The sequence below is a fragment of the Pongo pygmaeus genome, chromosome 8 (assembly GCF_028885625.2).
Source record: "Pongo pygmaeus isolate AG05252 chromosome 8, NHGRI_mPonPyg2-v2.0_pri, whole genome shotgun sequence".
NCBI classification, from domain to species: Eukaryota; Metazoa; Chordata; class Mammalia; order Primates; family Hominidae; genus Pongo; species Pongo pygmaeus.
The window spans coordinates 102,567,152-102,588,808 of NC_072381.2; the positions used below are offsets into that span (position 1 = coordinate 102,567,152).

General features: G+C 40.4%; 1 protein-coding gene across 9 annotated transcripts in view; it reads right to left on the bottom strand.

The window, feature by feature from the left end:
* The window catches only part of ARHGAP19 (Rho GTPase activating protein 19), a 101,498-nt gene that overhangs the window by 65,911 nt on the left and 13,930 nt on the right, over positions 1 to 21,657 (bottom strand). For 4 of the 9 annotated variants that reach the window (XM_063670055.1, XM_063670053.1, XM_054435419.1 and 1 more), the window contains exons 2-6: positions 14,366 to 14,652; positions 13,327 to 13,407; positions 11,932 to 12,141; positions 7,926 to 8,152; positions 4,860 to 4,946 (exon numbers count right to left, since the gene is read on the bottom strand). In XM_063670055.1, the coding sequence (XP_063526125.1) occupies positions 4,860 to 4,946; positions 7,926 to 8,152; positions 11,932 to 12,141; positions 13,327 to 13,407; positions 14,366 to 14,652 (892 nt within the window). Of the gene's footprint in view, positions 1 to 4,859; positions 4,947 to 7,925; positions 8,153 to 11,931; positions 12,142 to 13,326; positions 13,408 to 14,365; positions 14,653 to 19,130; positions 19,325 to 21,657 lie in introns of those variants that run through there. The other 5 variants (XM_054435417.2, XM_054435421.2, XM_054435420.2 and 2 more) reach the window with 3 other exon arrangements.

A 21,657-nucleotide genomic window follows, 5' to 3' on the forward strand; every position in this document is an offset into this window, starting at 1 on the left:
GGAAGGGAAGGGAAAGGAAGGGGAGGGGGAGAAGAAGGGGAAGGGGAAGGGAAAAGGAAGGAGAAGAGGAGGGGTAGGGGAGGAGAAGGGAAGGGGAAAGGAAGGGAGGGGGAGGGGGAGGGAAGGGGAAGGGAAGGGAGGGGGAGGGGAAGGGAAGGGGAAGGGAAGGGGAAGGGAAGGGGAAGGGAAGGGGAAGGGAAGGGGAAGGGAAGGGAAGGGGAAGGGGAAGGGAAGGGAAAAGGGAAGACAGGGAGGGAGGGAGGAAGGAAGGACGGATGGACGGACAAGACAAAAAGAGGAGAGGGGAGAGGAAGAGGGGAGGGGAGGGAAGAGAAGAAAAAGGGAAGGAAGGAAGGAAGCGAGAGAGGGAAAGAAAAGGAAAGAAACAACAAAAACCACCATCCCCAAAGATGCTATAAGCTGAAAAAATATCCAGAAAGGGTGCCAGGCTTAGACAAATAGGCTTACATGAAAGTCTGAGGTCTTAAGTATTTTACAATTCATAGAGAAACAACAAAAGGACTGCTCAAGTATTGGAAATTGGCCTTAACTGTATATACGTTGTAAATCCCTAGGAAGAGATGTGGTGTTGGGAAGAGTTAAACCAGACTGAGAGAGATGGACTGATAACAGTAGAGGACAGAACTAGTAATAGTTAAGAATTTTAGGAAAAATGATAAAGCAGGAACATAGCAAGACCTCATCGCTACAAAAAATTAAAAACTAGCCAGGTGTGGTGGCATGAGCCTGTGGTCCCAGCTAACCAGGAGGCTGAAGTAGGAGGATCACTTGAGCCCAGTGAGCTGTGATCATGCCACCACACTCCAGCCTGGGTGACAGAGTGAGACTATCTCAAAAAAAAAAAAAAAAATAGCCCGGGTGCGGTGGCTCACGCCTGTAATCCCAGCAGTTTGGGAGGCCGAGGCGGGTGGATCAGGAGGTCAGGAGATCGAGACCATCCTGGCTAATATGGTGAAACCCCGTCTCTACTAAAAATACAAAAAAAATTAGCCGGGCGTGGTGGCAGGCGCCTGTGGTCCCAGCTACTCGGGAGGCTGAGGCAGGAGAATGGTGTGAACCCGGGAGGCAGAGCTTGCAGTGAGCCGAGATCACGCCACTGCACTCCAGCCTGGCGACAGAGTGAGACTCCATCTCAAAAATATAAATAAATAAAAATAAAAAATAACAGATGCTGATGAGGATGTGAAGAAAAGGGAACTCTTATACACTGTTGGTGGGAATGCAAATTAGTATAGCCATTATGGAAAGCAGGATGAAGATTTCTCAAAAAACTAAAAATAGAACTACCATATAATACATCAATCCCACTACTGGGTATTTATTCAAAGGGAAGAAAATCAGTTTTCAAAGGAATATCTGCATCCCCATGTTTATTGCAGCACTATTCACAATAGCAAAGATATGGAATCAACGTAAGTGTCCATCAATGGATGAATGATAAAGAATATGTGGCGTATAGACACAACGGAATACTATTCCGCCATAAAAAAAGAACGAAATCCTGTCAGTTTGCAGCAACATGGATGGAACTGGAGGCTATTAAGTGAAATTAACCAGGCACAGAAAGACAGATATCACATGTTCTCATTCATATGTAGGAGCTAAAAAGTGGATCTCAGGTTGGCTGCGGTGGCTCACACCTGTAATCCCAGCACTTTGGGAGGCTGAGGCAGGCGGTCAGGAGTTAGAGACCACCCTGGCCAATATGGTGAAAACCTGTCTCTACCAAAAATACAAAAATTAGTCCAGTGTAGTGGGCTGCGCCTGTAATCCCAGCTACTCGAGAGGCTGAGGCAGGAGAATCGCTTGAACCCGGGAGACGGAGGCTGCAGTGAGCTGAGATTGCACCACTGCACTTCAGCATGGGTAACCAGAGTGAAAACTCCATCTCAAAAAAAAAAAAAAAAAAAAAAAGTGCATCTCATGGTGAGGGAGAAAAAGAAAAGAAAAGAAAAAAAAAATTGATCTCATGGAGGTAGGGAGTAGAATAATAGTTACCAGATGCTGGGATAGGTGTTAGGGGTGAGGGTAAAGAGCGGTTGGTCAATAGGTACAAACACGTAGTGAGATAGAAGAAATACATTCTAACACTTAATAGCAAAGCAGGATGACTATAGTTAACAATAACGTATGGTATATTTCAAAATAACTAGAAGAGGGGACTTGAAATGTTCCCAACACATAGAAATGACAACTATTCAATGTGATGGATACTTTACATACCCTGACTTGATCATTGCACATTCAATCCAAGTAACAAAATATCATATGTACCCCATAAATATGTACAAATATTATGTGCCAACAAAAAGTTTACCAAAAAAATCATATGCTAAGGTTGCTAAGATCCACTATAAGAATAAATCTATCTGTGAAACTGTGAAGAAGAAAAAAGAAATTCGTGCATAGTATACATAAGGGTTTGGTACTAGCCACCGTTTCAGGCATGTACTCGGGGCTTTGGAACATATCTCCCATGGATAAGAGGGAACTACTATATAATGAAAACTATAAAATACTGCTGAAAGGAATTAGAGAAAACATAAATAAAAGGAAAAATATCCCATGTTCATATTATTGGATAAGATTGCTAAGATGTCAATACTACTCAAGGCAATCTACAGGTTCAATACAATCCCTATCAACCTTAGAAACATCAAAATACCAATGAGGTTTTTTGCAGCAAAGATAGAAAATCCATCCTAAAATTCATATGGAATCTCAAGGCATCTTGAACAGCCAAAACAATGTTAAAAGTGAAGAACCAACCTGGAGGACTCGAGCTTCCTGATTTCAAAATTTACTGCAACACCTTTACAACATTTACTAATCACACCACCATGGTACTGGTATAAAGTCAGATAAGTAGACCAATGGAATAGACTAGAAAGCCAGAAATAAACTCTTACATATATATTCAAATGCTTTTCAATAAGAGGATGAAGACCAATGGAGAAAGGACAGTTTCTTCAACAAATGGTGCTGGGAAAACCATATAACCACATGCAAAAGAATGAGGTTGGACCCTTACCTAACACCAGAAACAAAAATTAACTCAAAATGGGTCAAAGACATAAATATAAGACCTAAAACTATAAAAACTTTTAGAAGAAAACATAGGGCAAAAGCTTCATGACAATGGATTTGGCAGTGATTTCTTGTATATGATACCAAAGGCATAGGCAACAAGAGAAAAAATAAACAAATCAGACTTTATAAAATCTTTTAAAATTTGCACATCAAAACACACTATCAACAAAGTAAAAAGGCAACCCACAGAATAGGAGAAAATATTTGTCCATATAGCTGATAAAGGATGATATCTGGAATATAAAGGGATGTCCATTAACTGATGAACAGATAAGCAAAATGTGGTATATACACACAGTGGAATACTACACACCCTTAAAAAGGAAGGAAATCCTGTCACATGCTACTGCGTGGATGAACCTTGAGCACACTATGCTAGTATAAATAAGGCAGTCACAGAAAGACAAATACTGTATAAGTCCACTTGCATGAGGTACTCAGAGTAGTCAAATTCATAGAGATGGAAAGTAGAATGGTGGTTGCCAAGGATGGGAGGAAGGTTATGCAGAGTTACTGTTTAATGGGTACAGAGTTTCAATTTTGCAAGATGAAGAGTTCTGGAAATGGATGGCGATGATGGCTACACAACAATGTGAATGTACTTAATGCCACAGAACTGTACACTTAAAAATGGTTAAGATGGCAAATTTTATAAGTATTTTACTGCAAGAAAAAAAGAAACCAGAACTGGATGATCTTGGAAACTTTCCGCCTCTCCAGATGGCAAAAGATGCTAAAATTGGCACACGCCTGTAATCCCAGCACTTTGGGAGGCTGTGGCAGGAGGATTGAACCCAGGAGTTCAACACTAGCCTGGGCAACATGTTGAAACCCTGTCTCTACAAAAAATACAAAAATCAGCCAGGTGTGGCAGTGTATGCCTGTGGTCCCAGCTACTGGGGAGGCTGAGGTGGGAGCATCACTCGAGCCCAGAAGGTTGAGGCTGCAGTGAGCCAAGACTGTACCAATGCACTCCAGCCTGGGCGACAGAGTGAGACCTTGTCTCAAAAAAAAAGATGCTAAAATTAAGAGATTCACTATCAAGGAAGTATACACTAAAGAAAAGGTCAAGGATGTGACTGTGCTACCTTTTGATAAAACCTTAGAAACATCAAAAGATCAGAGTATTCAATCATACGAAGGGCCCTTTCAAGAGAGTAAGAGTGTACCTCACAGATCCTCTCAATTAAACCAGAAAGCCTTTAGGAAGCTTAAAGGTACTGTCCCTTAGGTTTCTCAGCAGGTGACCAAGGTAGGAAAAGATTTATCTTCAAAAGATTTGTATATGTGGCCTTTGTCTAATGGAATGAATCCCAATGAAATCCACAGAAGACCTACAAAAAAGTTCTTAGAAAATTGTCAGCAGAAACACAGCCTGTTTGGATTGAAAGGGCCAAAGAATACAAAATGACCCCCAAAACTCTACTGGCAGACCCCCAAAACTCTACTGGCAGTAAGCAGGCAGGATAAAACTACCCAGCTGCCACATGTGCTGCCTTTGTGAAAAAGGAAGAATGGCTCAGAGGGTGGAGCCAGTTACCCAGAGGACACAGCCCTACTCAGCCTCCTATTCCTATTCCTTTCCACCATAGTGGTTGTTACCCGCTGAGTTTTGCCACTGTCCATTCTGGTTTGCAGTCCCATTCAGGACCTTTTTCTCATTTAGTCATCTTTATAGCCCCACTTAGGATCCCACCTTGCTCCATTTTCTTTGTCCTGTTACCAACCAAATGCTATCCCTTACCTACCTTAAAAAGTTTCTGGGAGTGTTTAATCATAAAAGCCATCCCACTGTTTAACTTTGTGATATTCTCCTGAAGGTCATTTGCAGTGACCTATTCAGAGGAAAAGAAACCAAACAATGGACATTAAGAGCTAGAAAGTAGTACTTACCAATAAGCTTGTTCTTTCAAATGTATGAAGTTTCTATCCCTAGCCTAGGTGCGTCTAATACAATGTTTAATTCTGGGAAGACTTTTTGGTTCATCAGGATATGACATAATCTAGAAAAACAATGTGTCCCTGAAGTGACGAGGAAATCCTTGAAAACCAATTTTCATTTCCTAATTCTGCTTGAAAATTAGACATGTAAACAAAATTGGCAAGGAAAATCTAGTCTAGGATTCAAAATGGGCAGAAAAAACAGAATCTGTTCCAGCTATCAAGGACACCACTGCCTCTTTAGAAAACTAGAGTTTCTCCAAAGACAAAAAAGAATGGTCACTACTGATACCAAAGGTGACATCTGTTTCTTAAAAACACAGTAAAATTACTGGGCGCGGTGGCTCATGCCTGTAATCCCAGCACTTTGGGAGGCCGAGGCGGGCAGATCACGAGGTCAGGAGATCGAGATCATCCTGGCTAACACAGTGAAACACCGTCTCTACCAAAAATACAAAAAATTAGCCGGGCGTGGTGGCGGGCGCCTATAGTCCCAGCTACTCTGGAGGCTGAGGCAGGAGAATGGCGTGAACCCGGGAGGCAGAGCTTGCAGTGAGCTGAGATCCCACCACTGCACTCCAGCCTGGGCGACAAAGCAAGACTCTGTCTCAAAAAAACAAACAAACAAACAAAAAACACAGCAAAATTGTCATTGATTCCCTTCCCTTGCTTCTCCTGTCTTTTTTAAGTACTTCAGTAACTCTACTATCCCAAAGCCCTCATTTTCAACATGTATCTTTGTTACTTTATCTGTTTGCTTTTAAATACTTTTTTTTTTTTTTTTTTTTTAGAGATAGGGTCTCGCTTTGTTACCCAGATTGGAGTACAGTGGTGCAATCATAACTCACTGCAGCTGCAAACTTCTTGGCTCAAGCGATCCTCCCGCCTCAGCCTCCCAAGTAGCTGGGAGTATAGGCATCTGCCACCATGTCCAGCTTTTCTTTTCCTTTTGTAGAGACAAGGTCTCAAGGTTTCACTGTGTTGCCCAGGCTGGTCTCAACCTCCTGTCCTCAAGCAATCCTCCTACCTCAGCCTCCCAAAGTGCTGTGATTACAGGCATAAGCCACCACTTCTTTTTATAACCACAGTTTTCTCACTGCTTTTCTATAGTCTTGGTTAGCTGGTTCTAAAATTCCTTCATTATAAGGCTTGATCTCCTTAATATGGACAAATGTTGATGTGTCTTCTGCTCCCCCTACTCACCCCCAGAGGCTCCTCCTGACCCAGAACTTTATTATTTTTTCACTAGTTATTTGTTAAGTAAAATGTTTCACACAATCTCTCTCCTTTACCTTCCTTTTCTCATTTCTTATAATCTCAAAAATTTTTTATAAATTACTATAACCTATTTCTATTATCTTCCCAACAGCCTTGTGGAGTACGTAGTAAAGCTATTACAGTAAGTCCTCACTTAAGGCATCAATAGGTTCTTGGAAATTATGACGTTAAGTGAACTGACATACAGCAGGTCCTCGAATAACATCATTTTCTTCAACATCTTTTCATTATAACATTGATGAGAAAAATAATTTGTTTTGTTATAGGTTATTTTGATTTAAGTTTCAGTTTCCAAGAACCTATCAACGATGTTAATAGGTTGAGGACTGACTGTATTATGCCCAGTTACAGAGGAAAAGCCTATGCATAGAAAAGGTAAAAGACTAAACAAACAAAAAATGGCTTGTAGACAGCTGTTTAAAAAATAAAAGGTAAAAGGCCAGGCGCGGTGGCTCAAGCCTGTAATCCCAGCACTTCGAGAGGCAGCAGCGGGTGGATCACCTGAGGTCAGCAATTCGAGACCTGCCTGGCCAACATGGCAAAACCCCATCTCTACTAAAAATACAAAAATACAAATATTAGCCAGGAATAGTGGCGCACGCCTGTAGTCCCAGCTGCTCAGGAGGCTGAGGCAGGAGAATTGCTTGAACCTGGGAGGCAGAGATTGCAGTGAGCTGAGATTGCACCACTGCACTCCAGCCTGGGCAATAGAGCAAGACTCCGTCTCAAAAAAAAAGGTAAAAGACATAGGTAACATCGCTGCTGTGTGGCTTCCAACCCACCTATCCTGGCTCACAACCCCATCACATAGTAAAGCCATATTATAAGTGGGCAGGAATACGAGCTATGTACCTCCAGGTCAACAAGTTGTTTAAAAGACTTTAGATGAGGCTACAGTGAGCAGTGATTGTGTTACTCTCCTCCAGCGTGGGCAACAGAACGAGACCCTGTCTCAAAAAAATAGAAAAAATGACTTCAGAGAATTTATTTCTCTGTGTTTTTATCCCTCAGGCATTTAAAAAAAAAAAGAGAGTGAGTTTATTTCTCATGTAAGTCACTGAGAAGACCATCGTCTCCATAATAAGAAGCAAGTTCAGCTTTATCCAAGGAGACTATATATCTACAGGAAATAGAAAAGTCAGGACAAGGCAGGCTTGCTCCAAGTGTCATCTCATCTATAAATCCATAAGCTTGGTGACATTATCCCATAAGATCACACAACTCTATTCTAATTTTATAACATTTGATCTTCAGAAACTAATTTGATTTCCCAAGAAGGCTTTCCTGTTAAGGATTCCACGCTGACCAGCCAAAATAAGTATTCTAGTTGATTCAGTAGTTATAATTTCCCACTAAGAGTTTCCACTAATACAATGCCATGATAGGTTTACCAGAGATTGATTTATAAGTCAGGTTAGCAGGAATTGGCCCTCTCAGGTCTGATGACTCTTCAATGAACTAATAAAGTAAGTTCCCAACCTCATAAAGCTGAAGGCTAGACCTTGGACCCCTGATAATCTCACCAATGTACAGCCATAGAATGAGGCCCAGCCCAAGAAAACCAAGCAATCTTTACTCTTCCCATCAACACTCACATTTTTTGGCCACAGGACGTGGGGTGCAAACATAAGGGCAAGGTTATGGGCTGACATCTTGTTCTTGTCTTGTTTCTTTGCTGTCTGGTATAGGAGATCAAGCAATAACTTCAGCAAATTACGATTAGGAGGAGGGAGAATGAGGAAGAGCAACTGGAGAGCCTCAATTTGCCGGTCCTTGTCTGGTATATTGGTCTTGTTTCCTTTATCATCAAACTGCATCAAATCTTGAGGACAAAAGAGAATTTGCAAAGTGGGGAGAAAATATTAGCAAGAAAAATCAGTGCTATCACCATTATCCTCCCCTCAACTCCCATCAAAGAAAGGGGGAAAAAAGATTCAGGCAGAAACACAATTCAAAGATTACAGCAAAACATAATAACAAAATAATGTCAATGCAATTCAACAATAAAAAGATCAAAAAACATGGTTTTTGTTTTGTTTTGTTTTGTTTTGAGAGAGAGTCTCACTCAGTCACCCAGGCTAGGGTGCAGTGACACAATCTCAGCTCATTGCAACCTCCGCCTCCCAGGTTCAAGCGATTCTTCTGCCTCAGCCTCCTGAGTAGCTGGGACTACAGGCGCCCGCCACCACGCCCGGCTAATTTTTTGTATTTTTAGTAGAGGCGGGGTTTCACCGTGTTAGCCAGGATGGTCTCAATCTCCTGACCTTGTGATCCGCCTGCCTCAGCCTCCCAAAGTGCTGGGATTACAGGCATGAGCCATCACACCTGGCCAAAATTTTTTTTAATGTGTACAAGATTTGAATAGACATTCCTTCAGAAGGTATACAAGTGGCCAAGAAGGCTTTGTATGTTCAGTATCATTAGCCATCAAGAAACTATAAATCAGGCCGGGCACAGTGGCTCACACTTGTAATCCCAGCACTTTGAGAGGCCGAGGCGGGCAGATCACAAGGTCAGAAGATGGAGACCATCCCAGCTAACACAGTGAAACCCATCTCTACTAAAAATACAAAAAAATTTGCCCGGCATGGTGGTGCACGCCTGTAGTCCCAGCTACTCAGGAGGCAGAGGCAGGAGAATGGCGTGAACCCGGGAGGCGGAGCTTGCAGTGAGCCGAGATCATGCCCCTGCACTCCAGCCTGGGCAACAGAGCAAGACTCCATCTCAAAAAAAAAAAAAAACACAACAATAAAAACAAACTATAAATCAAAACCACAATGACATACCACTTCATACCCACTACAATGGCTATAACTACAAACAGATTGACAATAAAAAATGTTGGCAAAGATGCAGAGAAAATTAAACCCTCCTACATTGCTGGTGGGAATATAAAATGATATAACCACTTAGAAAACATTTTGGCAGTTCCTCAAAAAGTGAGAGTTACCATTTGACCAAGAAATTCCATTCCTAGGTATATACCCAAGAGAAATAAACACATATCCAAGTCAGGCGCAGTGGCACATGCCTGTAACCCCAGCGCTTTGGGAGGCCAAGGTGGGCAGATCGCTTGAGCCCAGGAGTTCAAGCCCATTCTGGGCAACATGGTGAAACCCCATCTCTATATTAAAAAAAAAAAAAAAAAAAAAGATCCACACATGCCTTTGATAATGCTACTCACTCCACTTTTCCCCACTCAGATATTTTACAGCTAAAAGAAAAATGAAAATGAAAAATGAGAATGAATATGTCCTTATTCACAAGCTGCTCCTTATAACAGGCAGCTCCTAATAGAGTCAGAATTATTGGTTCTTCCCTAACAGACTAAAAAGGTTATCAATGAAAACAGTCCCTTGGATAATGAGAATTTCAAAGGACACTAATAACCATTTGAGTACAACTCACATAGATGTAAAAATGATTACAGTGTGTTATTTAAGCTATTTAACCTCAATAATTCCAGGTTTAGGAAGGGCAGGTAACATTTCTAGAAAATGTTCCCTGTTAATATGAAACTGAAAACAAAAATTATTTCCAGTTATCAGCAAGGCATATGAAAGGCTACAACTGTGCCACACCTCAGTATGTTCTCAAAGAACAGTCAATCACAGGGTAGTGGAAGGGAGGATTTCAAATATTGCACTAAATGAATGAACTGAACTGGAAAGCAAACAAAACAAGCATCCTTCATGTTAACACTTGTAAAAAGAATATTTTCCAAATCTTTTTCAAAGGTCTAATATCTTTATTTCTCCCCAAAATAACTGTAAAATTGTATAACATTCTAGTAATATTTACTCATTGCATCATTTGGATTGCTACTAAAAGTGCTAAAAAAAAAACTAATCATATTAGATTTTTTAAATTCAACACTTGTTTAAGTAGTAAAAATTATTCAAAAGGAAAAAATATTCTATTTCTTTTCTATATAATTAGAAGAAACAGGAAAAATACTCAGGGGCAGGAAACTAAGCAACTGCAGTAATGGATATTGATGCTGTGAACACTTAGAGCCCATAGCAGCATAACAGACGTGCAATTTAAGAATGAATTCCCTACCACATGGGTATAAAGCAGTATGAAGAAACTATTTATGAGCTGAAAATGGATCATTCTCCAAGATACAGTAAGTGAAAAAAGCAAACCACAGAACCATGTGTGTAACCTATTACATAAAAATAGGAGAAAAGGAATATATGTATTTGTTTGGAAGTACACAAAATATCTCTGGAAGGATACTTTAGAAATCAGTAACGCTGGTCTGGGGGCTGCGGCTCATGCCTGCAATCCTAGCACTTTGGGAGACTGAGGAGGGAGGATCACCTGAAGCCAGGAGTTTGAGACCAGCCTGGGCAACAGGCTTTCTTTTTAAAAAAAAAAAAAAAAATTTTTTTTAAATCAGTAACACTAACCAGTGTTACTGGTGTTGGGGACTGGGTGAACTGGGTGTTGGGGAACAAGTGTAGGAGAGGTTTTTACTGTATATTATTTGAATCATCTGAATTTTGAACTATGTGTTTCTAAGAAAACAAATAATAATTTTTTTAAAAAATAAATTTTCTTGGCTGGGCGCGGTGGCTCACATCTGTAATCTCAGCACTTTGGGAGGCCGAGATGGGCAGATCACGAGATCAAAAGTTCGAGACCAGCCTGGCCAACATGGTGAAATCCCGTCTCTACTAAAAATACAAAAATGAGCTGGGCGTGGTAGCGCATGCCTGTAGTCCCAGCTACTCGGGAGGCTAAGGCAGGAGAATCACTTGAACCCGGGAGGCGGAGGTTGCAGTGAGCCGAGATCGCACCATTGCGCTCCAGCCTAGTGGTGACACAGCAAGACTCAGTCTCAAAAAAACAAACAAACAAAATTTCCAAGAGTAGAGATGTCCTCAACTGAGGCATAGAAATACTGAGCAAAAACCCCAAACCAAGGCAAAAATACCAAACCTATAAACATCTGAAATATATGAATCAATCCAATGAAAAGCATACATTTATTAAGCAACTAAAACGGGTTGGGCACAGTGGCTCACGCCTATAATCCCAGCACTTCAGGAGGCCAAGGTGGGCAGATCACTTGGGCCCAGGAGTCTGAGTCTGGGCAAACATGGCGAAACCCCATGTCTACAAAAACTACAAAAAAAATTTGCCAGGCGTGGTGCCGCACGCCTATAGTCCCAGCTACTTGGGAGGCTGAGGTGGGAGGCTCACCTGAGCCCGGGAGAGCAAGGCTGCAGTGAGCCAAGGTTGCACCACTGCACTCCAGCCTAAGTGACAGAGTGAGATCATGTCTCCAACTAAAATGTTCAACACACTACTCGAGGATCTATCAGAGATTCAAAAATAAATAAAACTCGGACAACATCTTACTACCAGCTCCTTATCTCAATACAAAGCTTATTTATCAAGAAAGCCATTCAATTAAAATTAACTTTAACTAGCCAATACCTATGAGTACCCAGAGAAGTCCAGCAACATCACGAAATCTTAACCAATATTAATAGAAGTATTTCTGTGGGTCACAAGCAACAGAAATTTCCTAGGAACTTTACTAAATTGAAAGAAATGTATTTACATCTCCTTCTTACTTCCTATACTCACCAGCGATTTTGAGGTGTGCATTGAAGTGTTTATGTGTCAGCAGAGGCTCCGGCAACTCTCCTAGAAACATCTTCAGCAAAGTGGCAACATCATTTGAGTGAAATTCCCCTGATTCCAAGTCAATGTCAGTTCCATTATTGAGAGCATCCCTTAAAATCTGCTGTCGGACACTATTACCCGGTACTCTAAACAAACCCTCTACTCGCAAGTCTGTTTAGCATAAAACAAAGCAGAAGACAGGCAAAAAGGAAGCAGAAAGATTATGATTAAAATACATGGTCTAAAGACTACTTTACACTTAAAAGACCCTTCACAAAGCCTTTCAAGTAAGTTTTTGTCTTTTTTCACCAGGGTAGTTTAGAACCTACTGACCTCCTGAGGAGACGTATCTGAATGTCCCTGAGCATTTGGAGATCTTCCAAACTAAAAGGCAGTTCTCCTGGGAGTCATTCAATCTCCTGAGGTATGGATAGACCATCTGAATTTAACCCAATCAACGGTCAGGAATAGCTTGAAAAATAAACTTTAGAAAAGCCAAATCTCCCTAAAGGCCTCTTCTTGTTTATCCCAGACTTCGTTTGGAGGCGCTACATACATCTGTGGATGTTTGTGGCTCTTGTAAACTGTTTTCCCAGCCCAGAATAAATCCAGAGTCTCTGCATTGCTCCAGGAATTAGAACTCTAAAGTGTCAAATTCCTAAGAGATTCCCAGAAGCTTTAGGGTCATCCCAACTAAACTATTCGTCCCTAGGCCAGGCGCAATGGCTCATGCCTATAATATCAGCACTTTGGGAGGCCTAGGCGGGTGAATCACTTGAGCACAGTAGTTCAAGACAAGCCTAGGCAATATGGCAAAACCCCATCTCTACAAAAAACTACAAAAAGTAGCTGGGTGTGGTGGTGCAAGCTTGTGATCCCAGTTACTAGGGAGGCCAAGGTGGGAGAATCACCTGAGCCCGAGAGGTCAAGGCTATAGTGAGCGTGGGTGCACCCCAGGCCTGGGTGACAGAATGAGACCTTGTCTCAAAAAAAAAAAAGTAAAGAGTGTGTTTTAATCATAGAATTCTGGAGAAAAAGGGTACCATGCTCTCTTAAATAAATGCAACAATTCTTTAGGGACAATGTATTTTTCCAGAAGTGTCTCTCTGAGGCAAGAGGTAAATGTGACTTCATAGACACGGTCTAATTTATATACACTTTGAGAGTATAAAACAAATGAATATATGAGATGAAGTTTAAAAGGAAATATATTTAAAAACATGCCACCCGAAATTAACACTGGTTAGTTCCTTTGTTGATGGTTAATTGGCACCTACTAACTCAAGGCAGTTAGCTCTCAACAGAAAACAGAATTTTTCATTAAACAAAGAATGATAAAATTTCAAGTAGTCTTACTTTTGTGTAGATACTCAATCAGTTGGTATATCTGGGCAATGCCTTCCTCCGTCAGTGGAGACCCAAATATCACTCCTTTTTCTGAAAAACCATATGATATGACAGGGCTATATTTCACACAAATAGTACAAAATCATCATACCTAAAACCACTCAAGCATCCTATTTTACAATTCAGCAAGCGTTTTCACATGGTCAGTAAACAAAAACCTTAGAACTGGAAGTGCACCAGAAAACGCAAGCAGGACAACTCTCAATCAGCTCTCTCTAAGTTCAATATTAGACTGTAGGTTCCCTGAAGGGAAAGACCATCTTCTTATTTAAGTAAGAAGTATATATCTAGTAAGTAAGAAGGAGATATCTAGCATGTTAGTATTTAATTTAACAAACAAACAGAAGGCCAGGCATGGTGGCTCACACCTGTAATCCCAGCGCTTTGGGAGGCTGAGGTGGGAGGACTGCTTGAGGCCAGGAGTTTGAGACCAGCCTGGGCAACATAGTGAGACCCCATCTCTACAAAAAATAGAAAACAGTCAGGCATGGTGTCATGCACCTGTAGTCCCAGCTAGTGGTAGGCTGAGACAGAAGGATAGTTTGAGCCCAGGAATTCAAGGCTGTAGTGAGCTATGATGACACCACTGCACTCCAGCATCGGCAACAGAGTGAGACCCCATCCCTTAAAAAAAAGAAAATTCAAGCATTTTGTTCTATAGTCTCTAGCTATGTAACTTTGGTTTTTAAAGATTATTTTCACATATTAATAGGGCATGAAAATCAAGACGCCCCTGATAACTACCTAAGTTAATCATGTCATCTCTCAGGGACTAAAAATATTTGCTTTAGTTTAATTATTTATTTATCTAGACAGTTTTTATAGTTTGTATTACTATTACTCAAGGTGTTACTACTTATAAAAACTGAAAAAATGGCCAAAAAAATGCTTTCAGTTAATAGCAACTCTTCAGTGAATGTGTAGATGTTGAGAGAGAAGCCCAGGGAGCAGCTAAGGCCTGCCCACCCTTCACAGACACATCTCCTACCCTTTCGCTTGAGAGACATGAGAGACCGAAAGAATCCTGATGCTGGGCCGGCCCCGCCAGGCAACTTAAGGTCCACTTCCCCCATCAGCTGAGCCAACTCGGTTCCAGGTAAATCGATGAGCCTTGTGATATTGCTGACCACCAACTCAGTGAAAACCTCAGGTTTCTCATGTCGGAGTTTCTCCACAAAAAAGTCAGGATTAAAGATAATGGGCTGACCTCGAAGGGAAGAATCATTGCAGATCACAAAACTGCAGATGGCATCACTGAAAAACACAGAAGAAAATCTTTCGGGACATCATTTTTGTATGTTTCTTATGCACTACTCATTGGGTTATTTGGTCCTGACTCCACGCAAAGGCAGAGGTTTCCTTATAGTCAGCTTCCTTTAACTGAGCCAGATGCCCTTGAACACTGTTCCTTATAACCACAAAGCCTCACAGAAGGGAAGGCATTTACAGGTACATAAAACAGTAATTAATTCAGCTTTTCCCATGTCCACAAATAGGTTTTACTTTAAAATCCTTCAATTCTGGATGCCTCTGACCCATCCATCATCATCTAAGTCCAACCTCTGCTCAGAGAGGTTCTTCTCTCCAGGGCTCCTGATCTTAGCTGGTTCTCCACTCTTACATTACATCGGGCCATACTCCTGGCAAAGCTCCTTTGAATCTCAGAAATATTTTCTTCCCTGTTCTTTGTTTCCCAATGCCTACTATACCCCTGTATTAGTCCATTTTCATACTGCTATGAAGAAATACTCAAGACTGGGTAATTTATAAAGAAAAAGAGCTTTAATGGACTCACAGTTCCACATGACTGGGGAGGCCTCACAATCATGGCAGAAGGCGAAAGAGGAACAAAGGCACATCTTACATGGCAGCAGGCAAGAGAGTGTGTGCAGGGTAACTGCCCTTTATAAAACCATCAGATCTCATAAGACTTATTCACGTGGGGAAAAAACCACCTCATGATTCAATTACCTTCCACCGAGTTCCTCTCATGACATGTGGGGATTATGGGAGCTACAATTCAAAATGAGATTTGGGTGGGGACACAGTCAAACCATATCATTCTGCCCCAGCCCCTCCCAAATCTCACGTCCTCACATTTCAAAACCAATTATGCCTCCCCAACAGTCCCCCAAAGTCTTAACTTATTTCAGCATTAACTCGAAAGTCCACAGTCCAAAGTCTCATCTGGGACAAGCCAAGTCCCTTCTGCCTATGAGCCTGTAAAATCAAAAGCAAGTTAGTTACTTCCTAGGTACAATGAGGGTACAGGCATTGGGTAAATACACCCATTCCAAATGGGAGAAATTGGCCAAAACAAAGGGCTACAGGCCCCATGCAAGTCTGAAACCCAACAAGGCAGTAATTAAATCTTACAGCTCTGAAATAATCTCCTTTGACTCCACGTCTCACATCTAGGTCACGATGATGCAAGAGGTGGGTTCTCATGGTCTTGGGCAGCTCTGCCCCTGTGGCTTTGCTGGGTACATCCCCACTCCTGGTTGCTTTCAAGGCTGGCATTGAGTGTTTGCAGCTTTTCCACTGCAGTGCAAGCTGTCAGTGGATCTACAGTTCTGGGATCTGGAGGATGGTGGCCCTCTTCTCACAACCCCACTAGGCAGTGCCCCAGTGGGGACTCTGTATGGGGGCTCCCATCCCACATTTCTCTTCTTCTGAACTGCCCTAGCAGAAGTTCTCCATGAGGGCTCCATCCCTGCAGCACACCTCTGCCTTGAGGCATTTCCATACATCCTCTGAAATCTAGGCTGAGGTTCCCAAACCTCAATTCTTGACTTCTGTGCACCCACAGGCCCAAAATCACATGTAAGCTGCCAAGGCTTGGAGCTTGCACCCTGTGAAGCAATAGCCTGAGCTGTACACTGGCCCCTTTTAGCCATAGCTGGGACCCAGGGCACCAACTCCAGGGACTGCGCAAAGCAGCAAGGCCCTGGGCCCAGCCCACAATATCATTTTTCCTTGTAGGCCTCCAGGCCTGTGACGGGAGGTGCTGCTACAAAGGTCTCTGGCATGCCCTGGAGACATTTTCCCCATTGTCTTGGAAATTAGCATTTGGCTCCTCCTTATCTATGCAAATTTCTGCTGTCAGCTTGAATTTCTCTGCAGAAAATGAGTCTTTCTTTTCTACTGCAAATTTTTCAAACTTTTATGCTCTGCTTCCTCTTGAACACTTTGCCACTTAGAAATTTCTTCCACCTAAATCATCTCTCTCAAGTTCAAAGTTCCACAGATCTCTAGGGCAGGGGCAAAATGCCACCAGTCTCTTTGCATAGCAAGAGTGACCTTTATTAAGTTTCCAACAAGTTCCTCATCTCCATCTGAGACCACCTCAGTCTGGACTTCACTGTCCATATCACTATCAGCATTTTGGTCAAAGCTATTCAACAAGTCTCTAGGAAGTTCAAAACTTTCCCACATCTTCCTGTATTCTGAGCCCTACATAATCTCTAGGAAGTTCCAAACTTTCCCACATTTCCCTGTCTTCTGAGTCCTCTAAACTGTTCCAACCTCTGCCTGTTACTCAGTTCAAAAGTCGCTTCCACATTTTCAGGTATCCTTACAGTAGTACCCAACTCTACTGGTACCAATTTACTGTATTAGTCTGTTCTCACGCTGTTAATAAAGACATACCAGAGACTTGGTAATTTACAAAGGAAAGAGAGGTTTAATGGACTCACAGTTCCACATGGCTAGGGAGGCCTCACAATCATGGTGGAAGGTGAAGGGGGAACAAAGGTATGTCTTACATGGCAGCAGGCAAGAGAGCGTGTGCAGGGGAACTGCCCTTTATAAAAACATCAGCTCTTGTGAGACTTATTCACTGTCAAGAGAACAGCACAGGAAAAACCCACCCCCATGATTCAATTACCTCCCACTGGGCTCCTCCCACAACCGTGGGGATTATGGGAGCTAGAATTCAAGAAGAGATTTGTGTGGGGACATAGCCAAACCATATCAACCCCTTTTTACTTCTAATATGTTGTTATATTTAAGAACTGTATAATTGAAAACTCTTAGAGCAGACACATAGTTTGTATCCATTAACAATAAATTCTAATGGCTTGTTCTAATCTTTATTATATAAACAGTCATCTATTATACAACCAACAAATGGTCATAACACAAGCTAGAAAGGACAAGTTATCATATCTCAGTCAGGCAGAACTGAAATTCACCTGACTCATACAAATATACCCACAGTAAAAGCAATCACAACTTAAAAGTGGTCCATTATACCCTAGGTACCAAAGCCCTGTTCCAGGAAAAATGATGGCACTTCTAAATATTAAATATAACTAATCTACAAAGAACATTGTCAATACTACATGGATAATTGTTAGTAACAGTATAGTGAAAACAAGGCATGGGTAAACTTCAAAATTCGTCTCTATTTCCTTGAAAAATTATTACATGATTTAATCAATGGCCCACATCTTCAGTTGGTGGCTAGGAGATTCCTTCTTTTCTCTGAAATGACAATGTATTATCAGAAATAGCATAAAAATTAAAAACTAGGAATGTATGTCCTCAAGCCAAGAAGTAACTAAAAAAACTAGAATTTAAAATGCTTCTCTCTTCAACCTTTTTACACACTAGGTTATTTTTCCTGTTCAAATGCCAATGATGATAAATAAAACCAATTAGAATTAGAAGCAACTTCATCTTAAATCATTGACAAGAGCCTCTTTTTTTTAACATCAGCTTATTTCAGTCAAGAAGCAAGGGTCAATATAAGACTATTGTTTATAATCACTGCCAATGAGAAATTACTACCCTATCAGGAGGGCTAGAAAAATCATAAAATGTGTAGCACCAAAAAGAGTCTTATAATTTATTGAGTCTAAACTAATCATTTTCTGGAATTCACATCCCTTTTAATTCTCAATAACTGATTCAGATCAAATTAGCATTAACATAAAAATGTGTATCAATAGCAACCATTATATTCCTGAAACAGAAACACATACATACCTAAAACTTACAGACTTTTATTAATGTCCAGAGCAAAACTCAGGATTCTAACACTTTCAACACAGTTGACCCTTCCAGCACTAAACTGGATCAAATATTGTACACAAGTGAGAAAGAAACTAGAAGCAACATGTATCGTTTTCCAATAGAATCCTTCCTACTTGGCCATCATCCCCAAAACTACTCCCTCCTAAACAGCACAAACAGGTAGAAGAATAAACAGGTTCAAGACTGCTCCTACTATTTATAAGGAATACAAGAAAAAAAAAGATACCTTGGATCTCCTAACACATAAGTAACATGTAAACAATCTCAGTTTCTTTTCCCCTCTGTTTTTTCTCCCCTTTCTTCCCATGTTCATTCTTTCTTGTTATGTCACACTTTAATTTCCTTAAGCTAGTTCTTTTCTTTTCCCCTACTTTTCTTTTCTCGCTTTTTCTGTGTGGACCATCTGGTAAAACAATATCTAAGAGATGGAAATAGTTAAAAGAGAAATCAAATGGAAGGTGAAAGATGGAAAAGAGTTACAGCAGGTTATTTTTCTTAAAGTTATTCCCATATCACAAAGCCCACTAATCCCTTTCCAAAGAATACACAATACCACAATATAAAGCTAAAAATATCAAGAAACATATTTAAGAACTAAGAAATTTATAGGACTAAAGAAAAAACTACTATATTTAAGCAAAAACAACTTTCTACTCTACAATATTGTAAAACAAACTAAATATACTAAAGTTCAAGAAAATAAATACATTTCTTACATAAGTGCTGAAAGCTTCTGATGAGGCATTGGTAAATTGAAGAGACAGGAAGACAGCTTTCCCCTTGTTTGTTGTCACAAAGAAACTCTCCTTTCCCTGCCCCAGCACAGCCTACGCAAATTCCAGACATGTTAGAGGATACAAGGGCACATTATGGGGCCTGAAAGGCAGTACTTAGGACTCTGAGCACTCATCTGCAAGTAGGAAAATAGAGATAAAAAACTAGACCAGTTAATTCACTGTATTTGCCAATGCATAGAAGAAGCTCAAAAGCAGACTCCCATCACCACTTAAGTTATACTAGATGAAACAGTTACAAATGTAAAAGCATAGAACAGGTAGTTTTACAATATGGGGGAGGGGTGATCCCTACCTCACATCACAGACAAAAAATAAATTCCAAACAAAGTAAAGATCTAAATATGAAAAGCCAAATTTAAAAACATTAAAAAACAATATAGAATAAATTAATGCAACAGAGGAAGAGTTTCTCAAACAAGACATAAAAAGCACAATCCCCAAAGAATCATAAATTTAACTACATTAAATTTTTCTGTATAACAAATGACATTACACACTAAATTTCTTAAAAATGAAGTCACAATGCCTCTAAAGAGAAATGGATAAAAGGGGAAGAAGAGTGGGAGAGAAAGTTTTCACTGTATGCTCTTTTGTATTTTCTAGATTTTATATTCATTTGAACATACTAGCCATTCATAATAAATAAATAAATAAATAGATAAATAAATCTAAAACTTTAAAAGTAATAATACAAGACAAGCCACAGACTGAAAAAAAGATGTTTGCTACGCATATAACCAAGGATCAGTATTCAGAATTTATCAGTAAGCCTAAAAATTAATAAGGAAAAGATACTTGACTCAACAGAAAATTAGTCAAATGACACGATCAGTAATGCAGAGGAGGGGACCTAATGACTAATAAACATAAAAAGAATCTCAACTTCACAAGTTATCAGAATAAAGCAAATTTAAAAATAGTATCTTTCCCTACTCATCACTTAGCAAAATCAAATTCAGGTGGTATATTTTTATTCTCAGTTTGCTATGTTATTTATTTATTTATTTATTTTAGATGGAGTCTCACTCTTGTCACCCAGACTGGAGTGCAATGGCACAATCTTGGCTCACTGCAGCCTCTGCCTTCCAGAGGAGATATATATATATTTATTTATATATTTACTTATTTATTTAAAATTGTGTATTGGTGTTTAATTTTATCAAATACTTATCAAAAATTTTTTGTGCCTCTATTGATGATCATATAATTTTTCTCCTTTATGGTAAATAATACAGATTTTCTATTGTTAAACCAACCTTGCATTTCTCAAATAACTCCTTTGTTATAATGTATTATCATTTTTACATGTTGCTGAATTTGGTTTGCTAATAGTCTAGATTTCTCATTCATTCATAAGTGAGATTGGTCTTGAATTTCTTGTAATGTCTTCATTAGGTTTTATATCAAGGTTGTTCTAGCCTTATACACTTAGATGGGAAATGTCTTTTTTTTTTTTTTTTTCAGACAGAGTCTCACTCTGTCGCCCAAACTGGAGTGCAGTGGCACGATCTCAGCTAACTGCAACCTCCACCTCCCAGGTTCAAGCAATTCTCCTGCCTCAGCCTCCTGAGTAGATGGGACTAGGCACACGCCACCCCACCCATCTAATTTTTTTGTATTTTAGTAGAGACGGGATTTCATCGTGTTGCCCAGGCTGGTCTCCAACTCCTGAGCTCAGGCAATCTGCCCGCCTCGGCCTCCCACAAGCATGAGCCACCGCGCCCGGCCAATATGTCTTATTTTTCTATTTTCTGAAAAAATTTATGTGAGATTAGTGTTATTTCTTCTTTAAATACGTGACAGAATTGGCAGATGAAGCCATCTGAACTTAGAATTTTCTTTGTGAAAAAGTTTTTCATTAGACATTCCACTTATTTTGTGCTATGGGACTACTCACATTTTCCTTTACTTCTTGTGTTAATTTTGTTAAGTTGTAGATTTCAAGGAATTTGTCTATTTCACATAAACCTGCAAACTTTATTGGTGTAAATTTGTATATAATATCCTCTTATCTTTTTTAATGTCTCTACGTTCCATAGTAATGTCCTCCTCTTTGTTCCTCTTATTGGTATTTTTTTTTCAATGTAATTAGCTTTGTCAAGGTTCCAACTTCTAGCTTTGTTGAACCTCTCTATTGTATATGTTTGTTGTTTTTTTTTTTTTTTGAGATGGAGTCTCGCTCTGTCGCCCAGGCTGGAGTGCAGTGGCACGATCTCGGCTCACTGCAAGCTCTGCCTCCTGGGTTCACGCCATTCTCCTGCCTCAGCCTCCCAAGTAGCTGGGACTACAGGTGCCGGCCACCACACCCGGCTAATTTTTTGTATTTTTAGTGGAGACAGGGTTTCACCATGTTAGCCAGGATGGTCTCGATCTCCTGACCTTGTGATCTGCCCACCTTGGCCTCCCAAAGTGCTGGGATTACAGGCGTGAGCCACCGCACCCAGCC